This window comes from Poecile atricapillus, chromosome 5 (assembly GCF_030490865.1).
Source record: "Poecile atricapillus isolate bPoeAtr1 chromosome 5, bPoeAtr1.hap1, whole genome shotgun sequence".
NCBI lineage: Eukaryota > Metazoa > Chordata > Aves > Passeriformes > Paridae > Poecile > Poecile atricapillus.
Window position 1 is genome coordinate 3,918,789 of NC_081253.1, and position 18,774 is coordinate 3,937,562.

Below are 18,774 nucleotides of genomic sequence, written 5' to 3' on the forward strand. Positions count from 1 at the left end.
CAAAATGTGTTCAACAAGACTTGAAATTTGCCCTGTGATAGAAATCTCAGGGTTGGCTCTGAAACCAGAGCAGCTGCAGTGACTTCCATGGGGTAGATGTTCTGAAGGAATGAAAACTCATTCTGATGACACTTTTATGAGACCTTTATCCAGACATGGAAACAATCTGTGTTGTCTGAGGAGGTTAAAGTTGCCTGCTACTACTGCTGCCACAGCCCTGTGGAAATCCTCTCTGGGCTGAGAGTTTGAACAAGGCAAACTGATGTTCCCAGTAAACTTCACTTGCTGGAAAGCTTCCATATGCTCTAGGGCTGTCCCATATGCCCTGTGCTGATTGTTTGGTGGCTGCTGATGGTGTTTGGTGAAGGCCTGCACTTGGCAGTGGGGATGGCAGTGATCTGGGAGGTGAGAACAGTTTCCAGATGGATGAAGTGCTATCCTGAGGTGGTCTGGGGAGCCTGAGTCTAGTGCTGACACAGAGAACATGGTGCAAAAAAGTTTGTGCTTTTTCCACAAAGGTGCTAGGAGAGCTACAGGAGGAGCTGTAAAAACTACAGAACTTTTCTAAATTCCTTTCTCTTGGCTTATCTCCATGGCAAGGGTTGTTCTTCTGGAAGACCACAGCAAAGCTCTGGAGAGGACGTGGCAGTGCTATTTAATGTCAGTGCAGAGGTGGATGCAGAATCCTCAGCTTAGAGGAGGTAACTGGTTGCATCTTGTGGACCAGGGGAGGAGGCAAATTGGCTGGAGAGAGCTGCTTCACAGATTTATGATTTTACATAGCACCATAATGCGTAATGTACGAAAAGATAAATATTTTCCATTCAGCAACATCTTGCTGTATTTTCATCTAACTCTATAATTTTAATTATAAAGTGAACATAACCTGTATCAAATTATGATTTTGTTAACATATTGAATGAGGACAAGAAAAATAAATACCAGATTTTATACTGTACAGGCACATGAAGGTATAGTAAAAAAATCTGGTTTCCTTGACCACATTGTCATAATATGCATATATAACTGCTTATTGAATCCAGGCTGTGTAGACAACAGAAAGAACACTGGCTCCATACCATCACAATGCATGCCCACAACAAAGAGGAGGAAAGAACAGGCTCTTTCATTGTGTGTTTCTAAGTATTACCAGCAGAAGGGCTAAAACTACCTCTGTCTGAAGTGTATCTATACACCCATGCATAAGTTATTAACGGGGCTCTCTCAGCACAGTTGCTGAAAATATTAATATATTCAAATTATATTCTAGCTACTGCAAAAACAGTAGATCAGACAAATGTATTAAAATCTCTTCAGACAAAAGGAGTCATGTTATTTATAAAGTTCCTCCCCCCCTCCTTACTGGAACACAAACCTTCATTGTATAGAGTACACGAGAATGCAAGATGATCCTTAGATGTCAAAATGTGGCTTCAAGTTTGAATGTAATCATAAAACAGTGACTCCAACGCTCGCCATAAACAAATTGTCACTGGCATTATGTAACTTGGACTATTCACAAAGTATAAAAGATGGGAAGAATAAAAGGTGGCTGCCAAGCACTATGGGCCAAATGCAAAGGTCGTGCCAAATTGCGCCAGTGGGCTGGGAATTGCAAACCCAGCGTGGAATTCGGATTTACACTGCTCGGTTCTTGGGCTGCTTAGAGTGAGATTAAGGCTATTTTTTATTCAGTTTGTCAGTAAGGAGGCAAAGCAGCAACCAGTGGCTTCTGCAGCCCCCCTGCTTGCACTTAGTGGGAGATGGGAAAGCGGGATAAAAGTTTCCTAATTGCCACAGGACCCATTTTTGTACAGAGTGGCTTTCTGGGCTGCAGGCAGGCAGAGTCAGCCACCAGAAATGCAGCCTGGAAAGGGAGGCATCGCTGTCAAATCTGGTGGTCTTACATTTTTCATGTTAGTATTATGTAGGGTGCTGCCTCTTTGGGCTGAGACCCTGCCCTCCGCCCGGACTCCTCTGGAAAAATGATTAATGAGGGAAGACCAATCACCAAGGCAGAAGGTCTTGTTTGTGAACAACCAATCATTAATTTATACTTTCCTTCAGTCCAGACTTTAGGTGTAAAGTACATCTGAAAACAAACACACTGCACAGATTTAAATTGCAGTTAATGGTTGTGTTAATACCCCACCAAACTAGGTGGTTGCCCACTCTTGCTTTTCCCCTGCCCTTCCTTTAAAAAGTAAAATGACATTTTTTTCCCCATCCTGAAATAATTGCTGAAGCAGAGATACTGGTTTAACTCATTATGAATTATTAGTGGAAAAGTGGGTCTCAGAAGTATGTTACATCTGAAATATTTTTCGTCACTTGAACATGTGCCGTCCAGAACTGGCCCTGTTCTACCAGGCACTGGGAACAAACACTTTGCATTCACAGATGCTCCTAATTTGGTGTGGTTTGGAGTGTAATTTAGATCAAACGTATCCATGTAAATGAGTCAGGGTTTCTTAATTAGGTGCCTCTAAAGAAAAAACTTGGACCACATCAGTAGGTGTGGGTGTGGTGCCCACAGTACTGGAATCTTTCTATAGATGAAGCTGAGTTTTGTTCAGGCATACTGTAGGTTTTTCTTTCCTTTTTTATTTTTTTCTTTCTGTTTTTTTTTTCTAAAGCACAATAATAAATCTGCAGATGGCATAGACATAAAGACGCTACTTCAGAGGAGCTGTCTAAAACACTGTCTCTTTGGCAAATGCCTTAAAGTAGGTCATTCTGCTGTGATTTAGGTTTATATTTCATTGCCAGCTTTTTGTTCCCATTACAAGTAGGGTGCATTCCAGTCCACAGACTTGCTCTTCTATTTTTTTTTTTTTTCGATTGGTTTTTATTTACAAGAATTTCTAGATCTTCGTAAGAAAATGGCCAATACCCTGCCAGAAGTAGTAATCATGCACTTGACCACAAAAAGAGATGTATGAAGGTGATAGCCTGTAAATATTGGAATGTAAAGTGCCATTCTCTGGAAGGAAAAATTGTATTGATTCTCTTAACATGGTGATTGAAATGATTGTTGCATCTTTTGCAGTGTGTGAAAAAGGATTTGATCTAATATCATTCCAGGACCCTCACAGAGCAGGGCCCTTGTTGTTCAGGTATTTGCTTTTGCTTTTTACATATTTACCACTGAAACTCACGTATTTTATAGCTTATTAAAAAAATAAATAAATCAGGGTCTGTTTTTCCATCAAAGTGCTGGGGGATTTACATGCCAAACTCTCACTAGCCTTAATGAATTACCTGCATAAATTCCCTTTCAATCAATAGCAGAATAGATCCTATTGTGGTATATTAATTATTTTGCACAGAACACTGACACTTTGGCCTTAAAGCCTTTTTTGTTTTGTTTTAAGTTCCAATGAATATCAGAGAAACTTCAAGCAAATTACTTATTTCACAACCTTAATTCTGAGAAAAATCACATATCTTTAGGCACAAAAATTAAAAGCATTGCAGTTTACCCTTTGATGACCTGGTTGTGGACATTAGTGCGTTAGGGCCCAATCTCTCCAAATAAAAAAAGAAAAAAAGGAGGAAAGAACCATTGTAATGAATTGAGCATTCCTAATTGTGGCCAACAAAAAGGGATTTGAGCTGGAAAGAACACTAACCCCAAGCACTATTAAGAGGTTACAAAATCCCATGAATTAACTCCGCCGGTGATATTTTGCTAAAGCTGATGCGAGTGCAAACCAGAAGCAGGATTCTCAGGTGGTCCTGATTAAGTGAAGAGTCCTCAGCAGTAACCAGCCCTCCCTGGGATGTGCTGGCCAGATGCACACACACACACCCACAGCACATGGATGAGCCTTCAAAGACTTGGGGGGCTCGGCTGAGGGATTGGGGAGCAAGCAAAGAGTGGAAGTGAGAAGTGTTGGCTGTGTCATGGTGAGAAAGTGCTTCACCCTCTCCATTCCTCACTTTCTTTATCTACACAACTAGGATAATAAAACTTACTGACCTGAAAAGGAAGTTAGGAGATTTAATTAATGTTTGAAAAGCTTTTTTGAGATGGTTTGATATTGAGTAATGTGGGATGAACAATAGGAGCTCTTGGAAACAGGGCCTCTGTCTATCAGGGTTTGTGTACTGCACTCAGCACAATGGTGCCGTGCAGCCACAGAGTCAACTGTGTCATAAATATTTAAATTAAAACTATGTTAATTATTTTTATCATTCTGTTATTTGCTGATACACCAGTTCAGCACTTGGTAGCACTGAAGAGTACCGAGTGCAATTATTTGCCTGACTGTTATGAAAATCAGGGTTTATATTTTTAAATACAGTTGTGGAAATCAGAAGTAGATGGAAGCAAGGGGTGAAAATGTGGCTTTAATTGCTCATCATGCTTCTTGTTAAAAGCACTAAGTGGTAAGGTACTCTTTGGGGAAGAACTAAACTTTGTAAACTTTCTTATTCCTCAAAGATCAGGATTTGGGATAACTGCAAAACCCTCGGTAGCAGGTCACCCCAACCCCAAAAAGTAAAAAATCAAAATGCACAAAGATGCTTCTGAAAGACTGGATTTAGTTTTAATTTTTTTTTTTTTTCCTTTAACCCAAAATCTACTATTACTGCTGTCCTGTACACACTTGTGCCTGGTGCACATTTTATTGTGTCCACTTAATTCCAAAGGGTGAGTTTACTAGTAGACTGATGTGTGCTTAACAGAGAGGAAAAGGGTTTAATTCTTCTCCTTCCCCCAAAATGAGCCCTGGGAAGCTGTGGTAAATGGGATGAGTGTTGGCATTTCTCCAGTTCCTTTGTAAAACTCTTCCATAGCTGAAACTGAGAAAAGCACGTGCACAGAAGCACATCTCAACATATATCTGCCCTGTTCAAGCTAAAAGATGATTAAATAATTTCATATTAATCTTAAAATGCCAGTCAGGTATACCTGAGTGTTTTATGTAACTCTACCTATTTACTCCTCTGGTGCAGGAGGATGTTTCTCCTCCTCACATTTCCAGTAGCTGCTCCCCCAAAGTGTGTAGGAACACAGTTAAACTTTTCTCCTTGCTGCTGTCCCATGGCTGAAAACCAAAAGCTGCTCATGAGTCGCCCAATTATAAAGAAAGGACTTGATTCAGGAAATAATTTCAACAAATAGTCTTTCTTGTGCCTTCCTTTAAGGACTTCTGCACCTTTCTAAATCTGGGCATTTTTCCTGAGGGAAAACTTAAGTGCCCATTCCACATTTTGACTTGTAGGTCTTCCTCAGATTCACTGAGGTTTCACAAATAGATTTTTTTTTTTTTTGGATAGTCCTTCCATTCTCAGGACTGTTTTTAGTTTTCAGTGGCTTTTACCTTTATTATCATTATTATTATTTTTCTTAATAGAAAACTTGCACGGTTCTTAGTGTAATCTGTTCTTTTGCTGTGTGAGAAAGGGGTTCTCCTGAGCCTGTATTTATTACGTGAGCCTGCCTGAAAACTGCTGATATGACACGTAGTTTAGCAAGTGAAAATCACATATGTTTGCTGCATCTTTCCTCCACAAACTTCGGAGAAAAAAAAAAAAAAGAAAAAGTTTGCAGACATCCCCTACTAAACATTATTACACATTACATGTATGCTGTACTTTAACTTCATTTTCTGATTTTCCCTCGGAATTCTGGGTACTGCTGCTGGATTTGTCATCACATTGTCATTATGTCCTGGTGTGTGTGCTGCTGTGGGCTGCTGGCTATGCGTGGCTCTGCTTGTTTTCTTTCTTTCCTTAGTTTTTAATAGGTAGAAACAAGTCAGTTTAGTTGTATATAGTTTGGAAAAACCTTGGATTTTCAGAATATTGCTGCCAAAGGTTGTGAGGTTTGGGGTGGGGGGACTGTTTCTCCCCGCTATCTGTCAAGGTTGGATGTTTTTTTCCTGTTCACAGACCTATGAACATGGGGAAGTTTGTTTTTTTTTTGTCAAAACAGCTGAAGATTATTACCTATGACTTTTGTTAGATAATATATTAATATTCGTCGGTTTATCTTAGATATATAGTTCTACCCTTGATGAGGAGCATATTTCCAGTGAAATCAATGCAAACAATTAGTAGTAAGAATGAAGAATTTGGGCAGAGGGGGAAGACAATCAGGAAGAGAACCATCATTCTCCCTCTGAAAGGGCAGAAAGCCTGGATGGCATCTGAAAATTACTTGCCATGCTCTGTAGAATATGGGAAAAATGGAGCAAAATAAATGGAGTTTCTTAGATTCAAAGGTGAAGTAAAACAAATCAGCTCCTGCCTGGACAAGCCAGCCAGATAGGGCACATTAACAGATCCACGTGATAAACCAAGAGGCAACTGCAGAGCTCCCCAGACAACTTGCCTGAAGTGCCTGCCAAGGAGGCAGATGCTGCTGCTGGAAGAATATCTTCCACAGTTGGGCATCTGGGTTCCGCGCTTCCCACGGAAGGGAGAGGGAAGGGAGCTGGCCCCTGCCTTCCCGTTTAATTATTTCAACATCCCTTTTATTGTTTTGTAAATAGCACACGTTATCCTGCCTGGGTGCAGGGAAGTCAGGAGCAAGGAGAGGGGTTTTTGTCTCCATCACACGGATGGGTGCAGCCAGACCGGAGCTTGGCTGCCCTGTGCTCCAGCCTGGTCAGATGTGACACAGCTCGGGTCTGGGAGTCACAGAGCTGCCTTGTGGTGGCACGGAGCTCAACCTAATAAGCAGAGCAGGCTGAGATTCATTAATTTAACATTAATAAGCACAGCTTATGAGCTCAGGCACAGTGCTGTATAATGCAGGCACACAGCTTCTGGAGCAGAGCGGCGTCCGCCAGCTCGGAGCGCGCTGCTGAGGACCCAGCCAGGGTGTTCCTCCTCCCTGCTGCATTTTGCATGAGGGAGAAAAGAGAAGTTTTGTGGTCACTGGAGAAGCTTCTGTGCAAATAAAAAAAAAATCCCCTCCAGGTTTTTAGATTGTGTTGCTGGTTTATGCCGAGACTTTAAATCATTTAAACTTCTCATGCCTGGGTTTCCCAATGGGTGTGTAACAGCTACCTCAAGGTATTGTGATGAAAACAGGTCATAAAATACTATATAGAGTGAAATTCTCCTTCTGCCTAACTTGTATTACAATACTGTGAGTAAATTATCGGTTACATATAATGGTTTCTCAGATAGGAATACATTGTACTCGGTTCATGTTTGTGCAGAGAGTCAAGACAAGGTTCCTGCATCATTTGATATCCTGTGTGCACCCAAAAAATGGGACCAGAAAGGTTCATCAGTTTTATCTGATACCTGTGTTTAACTCACTTTGTTTGGGAGTAAAAGTCACATGTGAGTAAGGAAGGAGAGGAGACATGTGGAACTGGTGTATGGGGCAGAAATATATAGGCTGTACAGAGCAGGCAAATATTCCCTAAACATGTTCAAATAGAACAGGCTGTTTTCTGTAGCCCTTTTCTCAGGAAAATCTCTACTCAGGTTGGGTTTTTGTAGTTTCTTTCCTGTGTAAAGTCAATTTGTTTGGTTTGTTCATCTTTGGGAAGAAGCATGAATAGCCTAATAGTAGTTGTGCTCAGTTATTTCCAGCATGAGTCATAATAAAACAATTCCTTATGGAATTAGACTGACAAGAGCTATGTGATATGTCTGTTCAGCCCCATATTTTGCCTATTTTACTTTTAAGTAGAAGACATTCCATGAAAAGATGAACAGGGATGTCAGTAAGTTGTGGTTTTTCCTATCAAACACAGAAAAACTCGAAAGAACAGGTACTGCAGCCCCAAGCTTTGCTTTTAATCCACCTCCTGTGAGCTGCATACACTGCATTGTGACTTCTTGCAGCTTCAGAGAGCTTGGTTTAAGAGAGATATATGGCACAGGTGTTAATCCCTGCTGCCAGGCCATTCTCACAGACTCTCTCATCACCTGTTTTGTCTGGGTTTCTAAGGAGGACCCTTCTGAAGTGCATTTCTCATTGTTATTTCTGCTTGATCTGGACCTGCTCCTGCAGACCCTCCTGCTGCAGGATGGGTTAGGATAAGGCAAAGGTTGGATTCTCATGCAGAGTGAGTCAGTGAGTGCTCTCATGTGCTGTACAGAAGTCATGGGCTTAAACAGCCCCATGGTCCAGGTCTGTGTAGCCCTGTTCTGTCTGTCTGACAGGAAATAAAGGGGTAGGAGAAAGAAGGCAATGCCATGGAAACAGCAGAGCTGCAATCCCCCATCTTCTCCCCATCAGAACCCCCTTAAGACCAGTTCAACACTGGGCAAGAACAGCCATCTCAACAAGCAAATATAGAAACTTCAGTAATGTGCCTCAAATAAAGCCAGTTTAGTTATTTTTCCAACTAACCAGAAACTTTTGAAACTCCTGAGACAGGCCTATGTTCAAAGGGGGTGGTGCAAGGCCCTACTGAGGGACATTGACACTTCTCTTCATAAGACTGTCCCCAGAATTAATATAACTCTACATTTTGTAACCTCTGAAACCTAGCCGTGTTTCCTAGACTGAGTCTAACAAACACACATTGTCGATATTTGCATAATGTAAGCATCACATCATTACTGAAAATGTAAGTACAGTTCTTAATTCTTATTTATGGAGCAATGAGATCATTCAGCCTGACCCCTGTCTTTAGCATCAACAAGTTCAAGAGAACACATATGTTTTGCTTTTTGTGCTTTCAATATCTATTCTACTGTTGCTTCCATACCAGTGGAGCAAAGTTTATGGAATAGCCCTATCTTTTCCTGAGGATGTGTTTGAGGCAGAGAAGAAGATTGACTTTCAGAGAGACTCAGAGAATTACTTCCCTAATGCCTGAACCCCCAAATGGCTCCACTGTCACGTCTTCCTGCCTTCCATTGCTCTGTGCCACTGTGTTGTCTCGGTGTACCTCTGCATTATGAACTACTGGTATTTTATTTCCTTTATTCTAGCAGTTTTATTTTTCCTTTTCATTTTCTTTTCTCCAAAAAACCACCAGTGTTGGTCCAGTTTTGCCAGTTATTCTACACATCCACAGCAGGAAACAATTGCTGTCCCAAATAGATTATGCTCTAAAAAGCCAAGGCAGACAAAGGAAGTATTATCATCATTTTGTAAACAAGGAACCAAGGCACAGGGAGATTAAATGATTTACCCAAGGTCACCCAGAACATCCGGTCAAAGCCAAGAACTGAACCCACGTCTCCTGAGTCTCAATCAAGTGATTTAACTATGAGATCAAAGACTTATTGTGTATACCTGATATCTCTCCCCTAAGACATGGCAACAAAACTTTTTCAGGTTAAGATCAATGCCACACAGAGTGCAGTAAATTTTGTATATGGCATATCTGTGCTGACAGCGTGTACCCACTCCTTGCACTCATGTTCTTCCCAGGAAATAATTTCCCTTATTATTCTTCCATTGCCAGTAATAAATTACCATCCTTCTCTAGATAACCTGCTGAAGGAGAGAATGTGTGCACACAGTACATCAAATGAACACACAGAAAACTGTTTTTCTGCAAGGCCAAACTCAGCCATTTTATGGACTGCTTAAAATCCTTCCATGCTTAATGAAATGGGCACATTCCCACAACTATATGGACTTCATTTTGCTATTTCAGCTGGAAGCTGAAAAACAAGATAAAGGATCTACATCTCTGATATTCACATGCCAAGAAATGATCACTATAAAGGCATCATTCATTATAAGCTCAGAGTGGTCTTTGATTTGGAGCCTTTATCACTCCCTCACTGGGGTCAGTATATCATTCTTGGGATGAAATACTCCTCTGTGCCTTGATGGGGCCTGGATCCTGATGTCCCTTCAGTTTTAGGAGTAGTTTGGTTGAAAAGTGACTGTAGAAAACAGCACGGGTAGTGCCAACAGCAGGGAGGAGTAGGATCACAGGACCCTTCCCTTCACACATGAAGCTGTGTACACTTTTAGTGCCATGAAGCACAAGAAGAAAACCTGAGGTGAAGGTGACACCCTGGGTTGATTTTTTGGGTCGACACATCTCTTGCAAGCGCAGCTTAATGAGTGTGGAAACCACAGGGGAACGATGAGGGGCAGCCTCACAGGGTTGTTTTTCTGCCCCTGTGGTATCTCAGCAACATTGGGAGAGCAAAGATGCGCTTCCAAATATCTCCCTTCAGCATTTCCTACGTGTTCTGTGTTGTCACAAGCTCCTTGTGAGGGGCAAGAGTACTTGCTGTGCTTTCTTGAGTGAGGTTGTTTCTGACCCCAACACAGCACGAGAACAGTACAGGTGATGGAACAGCCGTGTGCTGAAAACACAAATCATCCAAAAGGCCATTCCTGGAGAAATTCAGTCAAACTGAAATGCAATCTGGAATATGTTACACATGTTGCACATTACAGGTGCCCAATTCAATGCACCTGTAACATGGTAATCCCAATGATTTTGACTGCATTGAAGGAAACAGAATTGTCCTGCTTTCTATTCAGGTTAAAATTTGGGATTTTGCTTAGACATCCTGATTTTTTTGTGCAGGAATAGGTTATAGATAGATACCATAAATCATGCTTAGTTTTGCCAAAGAATGTAATTATCTTTGGTATTTTGGATGACACCTTCAATAGGATTAGGACACCACATACCGATTCCTTTTTTTAAAATTATTGATCTGTCAGTACCATGGTTCTACTTACTTCTGTAGATGTTCAAAAAGGATTTTCATCGTATCATAGTTGGGTCTAGGGAGCTTCTTTACCAGGCTCCTTATGGATTTGATGCGAGTGGCATTGTCCTGGATTTCTAAGGAAAGAAAAAAGAAAATAAACACTTGAGTGCCACATTAGGACATTGCTTTGCACAGTGCTGTGGTTAATGCCTTACAAGAAAAGTCATCATGGATATGTGGTTAAAACCAGAATATTTCATACCTTCTTTCACATTAACAGATAACAAAAGTAGTTTGCAAAGATTAAAAATTCTCTGTTAATCTTAAGAAAGTATTTTCTGATTTACAGGATTTTTTTTTAAACTTATTTTATTAGACTGGTAGACCATCTTCCTTAGATAAAGTACCTCCAAGAAATAAGAGACCCACATCTTAAATGGAATTATCCTTTGGAATTACATCTGTCCAGAGGTGCAGCTTCTGTGGTAGGTGCACTTCCTATGTAATCTTTGTTGTTCTTTTTTATTCATCATAATTAAATCCAGTATCTTTATGAATCTCTGTCTTTAACATCCCATCATATTTGGAAATAAAAAAATTGCTATTGCTTTTGGTAGTTCATCCTTGTGAAAAATTATTTTGAAAAACTATTCCACTATATCTATTTTCTCATACGTATAACATCCCACAACCGGACTTTCTGCAGGGAAAAAAAAAAATGTTTTGAACTTAAAATTCATAATAAAGAATGCAGAACTAAGGGCCTTAATCTGTCCTTAAAGTTCTACCATTTCTGTTAAGGTATACCTTCCTGTTTTACTATGATTCATAGTTTTGTGGGAAAGGTTTGGCTGATATTTTCGTTGATTTGTCTAAGATGCTGCAACTAAAGCAAAGTCATGTGCAACTGTGCTTTCATTTAGGAACAGATTAGATAAGGTACCAGTAGGTCTGACGTAGGGAAAACATCTTGCATGTTATATGCCCTAGATAACCTGAGAACACTTTTCTGATCTTATCATCTATGATTTAATTATCACCTATCATTCTTCGTATATGTTCCTCTTTAATATTCATATTACCCTAGCACTCAGAGATCTCAATCAGGATTAAATCCCAGTTGCAGTAGGTGCTGCATAAGCATACGTGGTGATTAGTGACTTGATTTAAAGATTTCACCAAAAAAAAGTTTCAAGCTAAAATTTTCCTGCAATCAAGCTTAATTTAAAAATTAAAGTGACTAGGATAATATTCCTTCCTCAGCATGTGTTGCTAATTCCTGTTGAGATTAATACTTCATTCTCACAGATATAGATGTTTATATTGAAATTGTTTTTAATTTTAACAATCATATAGATGTGGAAGACAAAGACCTAGGCAGTGCATAGGTATTAGTTTCCAGTAAAAAACACCCAAACCCCTAAACTTTCTTATGGACTTATTCTATAGAAAGTCAAGCAATTGACTGTAGTGATAATGAAGTTAAACACAAATGAAGAGCCCACTTTCTCTCATTTTGGTTTGACCTACAAAAAACCTCAACTTCTGAACAGCACAACCACCCCCAGTCTTTCAGTCTTCCTTGATGTTTTCTGGCACAAGCCATTGTTCAACTTTGTTCTATGGGTGAACTGCCCAATGGAAATAGGGCTGAAGCTACAAATGAAACTGATATGAAATGTGCAGAAGTTAATTTATTATAGGAAGAGGGTGAAAATTCTCTGGGCTTTTTATTTGTGCTCCTTGGTGTGCGTAAATAAAATTATAGGATCAGTTGGCTTCAAAAAGTCCTCCAAGATCATAGAGTCCAAGCTTTAACACAGCACTGCCAAGTCCACCAGCAAACCATGTCCTCGAGTGCTACATCCACATGGCTTTTAAATCCCTGCAGGGATGGTGACTCACCCACTGCTCTGGGCAGCTGTTCCAATGCTTAGCAATCACTTTAATGAAGTTTTTTTTCCTAATACCCACCCTAAACCTCTCCTGGCACTACCTGAGGCCACTTCCTTTCAATCTGTGACTTGTTACCTGTGAGAAGAGACCAACCTCCACCATGCTACCTCCTGTCAGCTCGTTGCAGAGAGGGATTAAGGTCCTTCCTGAGTCTCCTTTTCTCCAGGGTAAACACATCCAGTTCCCTCAGCTGCTTCTCATCAGACTTGAGATCCAGACCCTTCCCCAGCTCCATTGCCCTTCTCTGGACATGCTGTGACATGACAAGATGTGCTATGATCTCGCTAGATTAGTTATATTAATATTGGGGCTGCCTTGCCTCTCCTGCAACTTCACAAATAAAGTTTCTCAAGTAGTTTAATATTTAATTATAGTTTGGGTTTGTTTTTTTTTCCTGAAAATTCAATGGGCTTGAGTGGAACTGAGACACTGAGGCAGGGACAAGCTCAGTGGAAGGAAGGGTTCACTCTTTGTCTGTTGCAGAATATTTACAAGGAAGTGTTGTACAATAAAACTTTATGGTGTTCTCTTGACGGAAGTGTCTCTGCTCTGTGTTGATTAACACAGATACCAGATAGGGAACCTCATCCCTGCACCCTCTGCTGCTCACAGAGACTGCAATTCTTTGTGAGGTGCATTTGTAAAAGAGATTAAATAAAACACCCCTCCCCCCCATATTAATTTATAGAAAAAGTATTTATTGAGAGAATGACAAGGGTAGAAATCTTCATTTTAGGGCTTACTGTACCAAAGTCATTGGTATTGGAACATAGGCAATATTTAGGTAGGCAATAAAGAACAAAAACCATAGAAATTTTGCATAAAATTATGTTGTGCATAGGTCTGTTTGTTAATTGTTAGTCTATTGTAAAAGAAAAAAAGACAGGCAACATGTGGTAACTTTAGTCAGCATTTCTGAACTGGGAATGATAAACACCTCTGCCTGGCTCTGGCATTTATCAGTACTGAGATATTATTACCACATAGAGTCACAGCATGGTTACTGTTATCATCAAAAAAAAAGAGCCAGCTAATCTTAATGGTTTGTAAAGCCGTTACCTGCACTGGTCTGACATTTATCATGATCATTTTACCACATGAGTCCTACATTGCAAAGGTATTTTATCTGGAAGGGACATCACTATGAATTATTATTTGCAGCTAGGTAGAAAATTGTATGTTGTAGATACCTTTTCTCATTATAAATCACAGTCACATTTCACCATTTCCCACACAAAGCTGCTGAGCCCAGGCTTTTTGCCGTAACACTTAGTCTTGCTCCCTTTTATAGTTCCATGAAAATATTGGGTAGTCTTTCATTAAAATGGTTGATACTGGTGTTTTTTTTTTAAATGCTATATACACGCTTGATTTTTCTCTAGTATAAAAGAATTTGTTTTTCCACTTGAGAAGCTGAAGAGGATAAACTGTTCATTTTTTTTATTAAAGCTTACTCTCGCTTCAGTTTTTGTGGCTGGGCTTGTCTTTACTCTTGACCTTGTTGATGGAATATTTAACAGATCAGATGCAAGATCTTATGTTTCATTTGCAATACCTATGTATTTGCTTTATTTCTGTAATGACTTCAGTTCCAAATTCCTAGAAATTTTTCTCTTTCAGATCCCTGAGTAGAAAGATTTTTTAACTATTTTATATTTTTTTAGGTTTTTCTCTCTACCTTGCCCAAGTGGAGGGAAGAAATCCTTAAACATGGGGTTTTACAAATAAGTGGGGAAAAAGTTATCCCCCTTTTCTGTGCTGTATCATGAAGCCCAGCAGTGCAGTGTGAAAAGGAAGGAAAACACTGAACAGCTGTTAAATTCTCCAGCTAAGTCTAGAAAAGGAAGCAGAGCAGTTGTGATAAAAAGAAACAATATTGTTTTTAATTACATTCTTTTTTATTGTAAAAATTGCTGAAAATCTGAGGGGAAAAAAAATCGTTTTGGAAAGTCAGACTCTTTTTTCCCATGAAAATTTTGGAAGGGAAAGTCATCATAATCACACATATCAAATAAAGAGTGAGAGGAGGGTTAATCCTCTTTGCATTTTTGGGGGGAAATTTTGTGAGACGTAGGGGATAATTTCAGCAGATCAGGATACTCTGAAGTGAATCACAGATGGTTTTGCCATGTAAAAGAATCATAGAAAATATATTTAGAATTTGGGTTACTGTCTTTAAAAATAGGGCTGGCTCCCTTTAACAGAGCAAAACCGTGGGGATGCTCTCTTGTTTATATCTAAATGAAGAATACATTGAAAAAAATCCCTCTTACTATTATATAAGCCCTTTTGTAAATGAGCTTAGGATAAACATTTGGGCACAGAAGAAAACATGACGTGTCTCTAACATAACAGTGGCTGAGTAAAAATGAATGAAGAAAGTAACCTTTAGCACTCATGTCCATAAAGAATACTTAAGCGAATCCCACCGAATCTTTCTTTTAATCATTAATTTTAAATGGACATGGATGTTTACAACAAGCCACTTTGTTTCAGAACAGGAAGTCCAGGGTTTATCTCCAATAACTCACGTTAGCTAGGAAGGGATGGATGTCTCTAACCTGACATGCATTCATTATTTTGTAAGGTACTGGGGTCTGACCCGTGACCCTCCTCAGACCTGCTGCATTATTCATGTCTGATTTACTTTGTATAGTTTTACTATAGCACCCATTTCCCTTTTTCCAGGCATTTCGGTGGCTTGTGCATGTTTAATGTTAACTGGCATTTATGCCTCACATTAATGCCTAATTTTATCACAAGCCACGGTTTCTTTTTATGCTTTCGAGCCTCACGGCTGAACTGCTGAAAAAACCCCAGTGATTTATGATCCTGCATAAAATATCAAACTATTGATCTGCCACCTTTTGTTGTTGTTGGCTTTTTAGGCATGGTTTTCCCTGATTTTCTTACAGGCTCTTCTCACCTTGTTCTGTTTTTTTGGATAAGATTTCTGCTGTGGTTAAAACGTCACACACTGTTGCTACAGCAAAATCTGCCTGCCAAGAGTTTTTCCAACAATTCTCAACTGATTCGGCTGCTGAGAGAAAGACGGGTCTTGTCTGGGTTTTTTTTTTTCGTTTTTTCTTTTTCTCCTTTTTTTTTTTTTTCTTTTTTTTTTTTCTTTTTTGGAGTGGGGGGTGTGCTCATTTCATTCCTTTCTTTTTTTTTTTTTTTTTTTTAAATCAGAACGGGGTGGTTTAGGTGGATTTTCGAGTGCTAATGAAATTGTGAGACTTATGGCGCTGGCTACAGCCAGCCAGAGTGTGGGCAGACGCTCTGTGAGCTTCCCCACTGTGCTGCTGTGCAAGCATCCCCGCTGTTATGTTTGCTATAGTTTTAATGTCTGTGAAAAATTCCTGATGCAACTAAATTATGTTCTGCCCTCTTGTTTGTATAAATAAACACCCGACTTAGCCAATTCATCTCGCTCTTGCCCATTTTAGAAGCTTGCTCTGTCACACAATGCTTAACCCCAGTCCTTGATAGCTTTGGAGTTATCAGGGAATGAAAACTTGCTTAAAAGAGAGTACTCTGTTGGCTTAATTTTTATTTTTTTTTTCCAGACACATCAACTGCCCAAAAACTCTGCTTTCATTTGGTAAGTCTTCATATTCTGGAAGTCATGCTGGCTAAGATACGCAGGTTTTAATGTATTAATATATAAATCACTTATTCATACCACTTTTAATGTCAGGATATTTTAATGTTACTGCATGCAACATAAAAGTCCCAGTTTTAATCACTCGCAGTACACTGTGGCGATCCTCTATTGCAAATATATTGTAAAATATTTTCTTGTTTTTTTTTTTTTTAAAAATCTATAAGAAATGTTGAAACTAACTAATATTAGCTATAAAAAAATAAGCAATTTGTGATCCAAATTGATTTACTTTTTATTCATGCCTCAGAATTAGTTGTTGCAAAAGAAAATGAGAATTGTGTGAAACTGCTCTATCTGGGCAATTGATAAATTTGTCCTGTGTAATATAAAGTAGAATTTGCAATGAATATTCATACAACTTTTGTGATCCACTTGCAAGAGCCAAGACAATGAGTTTGCAACTCACTCCCATTTAACAAAAATATATGTGGAATTAATGGGAAGAAACAGCACTTAGAAAAGTTAAACTTTAATGTATCAAACTCCAGGTGCCAGAGTTTGAGGGAAATAACCAATAATAGTCATTTTTTACATATTTGATGGGACTGATTATGCAATGTGCAACTCTAAATGGCTTATAGCACATTGTAGCATGGTTCCATCCCATTGGCTACAGTAGGGTGCAGGCAGATGGATGACAGTGACAAGGAGAGAAGTGCTTTTGCTTAGCCGTGCGTTAAGATGCCATCCAGAAGCTCTGTGCACTGCAGACACTTCATTAGGATGCCAGGATAATGGTAAACTACCACTCAGAGTGACACCCCATTTCCTGCTTACTGAGCTCTCCAACCTCGGCAGATGTCAACAATCTCACAGTGCTACAGAGCAGACCTAACTTTCCAGGCACTTTGACTCCAATTTTTTTCCCTTAACAGTGCCATACATTACATGCAATATGTACCAGCAAGTACCAAACAGAAAACAAAATTTGCTGCCCTAATTATAACAAAGCAGCATCTGACTTAGGTACTGCATGCCCAGCGTACATACAACCGGTTAGGAGAGGAATGAACCTTGTCAGTCGAGTTTGGGGGTTAATTAGACTTAGGACTTTGCTAAAGGATAGTCTGATACAGACTGAAATGATTGTGTTTCACCTCTAAGTTCTGCCATGCAAAGGGAAAATGTGCCGAGCTCTTTTCCTGTTTTTTTGTACACCGTGAGAGCCTCGTGCGGGGTTTTCTGAGCAGAAAGAGCAGACTTGAGCATCTGGACAGGGTGATATTTTCTCTGCAAATGCACAACTCGAGGCTGTAATGCACCTCCCCAACAGCAGTTATAGCCAGCAGAGAGGCTGCGCTGCGATGCTTGACCTGCGCTCCTTTCCATACACAAATAGTTGCTCACACCTCAATAAAAATGTCTTCAAAGGCAAAATCAGCATGCATCCATTACGTTTCTAATTTAATTGAATTTCTTGAACCTATCAGTGTGTGGTTATACATGTCTTTACAAATCAAGAATCTTGCTTATTTTATATATAGGTATTTTGCTCCCTCTTTTTCATTTTTGGCCAAAGAGGTGACTTCACAGTGGTGCCCTGCCCTACAATAGTAGTGGGCCATCACTACTTATTTTTGTTGGGTGAAGTGGTGGAAACATGACAGAACATCACCTCCAGCTCCTGAAATTCCTGCTCCCCTCTCCTCCAAAGCTTCCTCTGGCCCTCACTGAAGAGCTTTCATTGGCATCCCACTGATCCTCACCCATGATCTCCAGACTTCCATGTCATTGAGAATCTCAGGCTGGACATGGTTTGGGAATGAACAAACCTGCAGCAGGGTGGGAGGATGCACGGGGCTGAGGTGGCAAAACATTTCCCAGACTTCACCTTACATGAAAATTAGGATGCTGAATAGGAACTGTCCCAGAACAATCACAAAGTCAGGGCCGTATCACATTTATTCAGCTGTTGTCTGTTTTCCCCAGGCAAAATTCCCACCAAAGATGTCAAATGCACTCTGACTTTCCTCCCTGCACCCTTGGCATTGCCATCAAGAGGAGGGATTGGGCCCCTTGTCCGTATGCCAGGAGAGATTCCAGGAAGAGCAAAAACTGGAGATATCTTTTAGGTGTTTAAATTGTAAATTTCTATGCTTAAAAAGAGATTTTTAAAATATGCTGAAAATAATTTTTGCATATTCATTCTGGTATTTTTGCTCTGCTCTGCCTAACCTTTAGTATATTAACCTCCAGCAAAAGAAGGAAGCAAGGAAGTTCATTTCTCAGCTGACCCATATGAGGGGGTTAAAAGAATTCAATATTTTTAGTAATCAAAGAAAAGCATACATTTTAGTTTTCCTTTTTTTTTTTTTTTTCCCTACTAACATTAAAAAAAAAAAAAGTAAACAGCATCTCCCCAAGGGAGATTTAGATTTGAAGACTGTTCATTATATCATTTGAATAAGACTAGACCTGGCCTTTTGACTTTGAACCACTACCAAATTTCAGGCTGTGAGGAAATTGTTCTACATTTCCTGACAAATTGAGTTAAGCAGACATTAAGTGGGCTTTAAGAAAACAAATGGCCATCTTTATCACAG

General features: G+C 39.7%; 2 protein-coding genes across 6 annotated transcripts in view; one reads left to right on the top strand and one right to left on the bottom strand.

Annotated features, from left to right (window-relative positions):
• The window catches only part of GTDC1 (glycosyltransferase like domain containing 1), a 303,268-nt gene that overhangs the window by 273,349 nt on the left and 11,145 nt on the right, over positions 1–18,774 (top strand). For 2 of the 5 annotated variants that reach the window (XM_058839511.1, XM_058839513.1), the window contains 2 exons: positions 16,134–16,168; positions 17,886–17,958. In XM_058839511.1, coding sequence (XP_058695494.1) covers positions 16,134–16,168; positions 17,886–17,943 — 93 coding nt within the window. In that variant the 3' untranslated portion in view covers positions 17,944–17,958. Of the gene's footprint in view, positions 1–10,987; positions 11,097–16,133; positions 16,169–17,885; positions 17,959–18,774 lie in introns of those variants that run through there. The other 3 variants (XM_058839517.1, XM_058839518.1, XM_058839515.1) reach the window with 2 other exon arrangements.
• The window catches only part of ARHGAP15 (Rho GTPase activating protein 15), a 322,985-nt gene that overhangs the window by 12,566 nt on the left and 291,645 nt on the right, over positions 1–18,774 (bottom strand). The window contains exon 14 of the mRNA XM_058839510.1: positions 10,640–10,745. Coding sequence (XP_058695493.1) covers positions 10,640–10,745 — 106 coding nt within the window. The remainder of the gene's footprint in view (positions 1–10,639; positions 10,746–18,774) is intronic.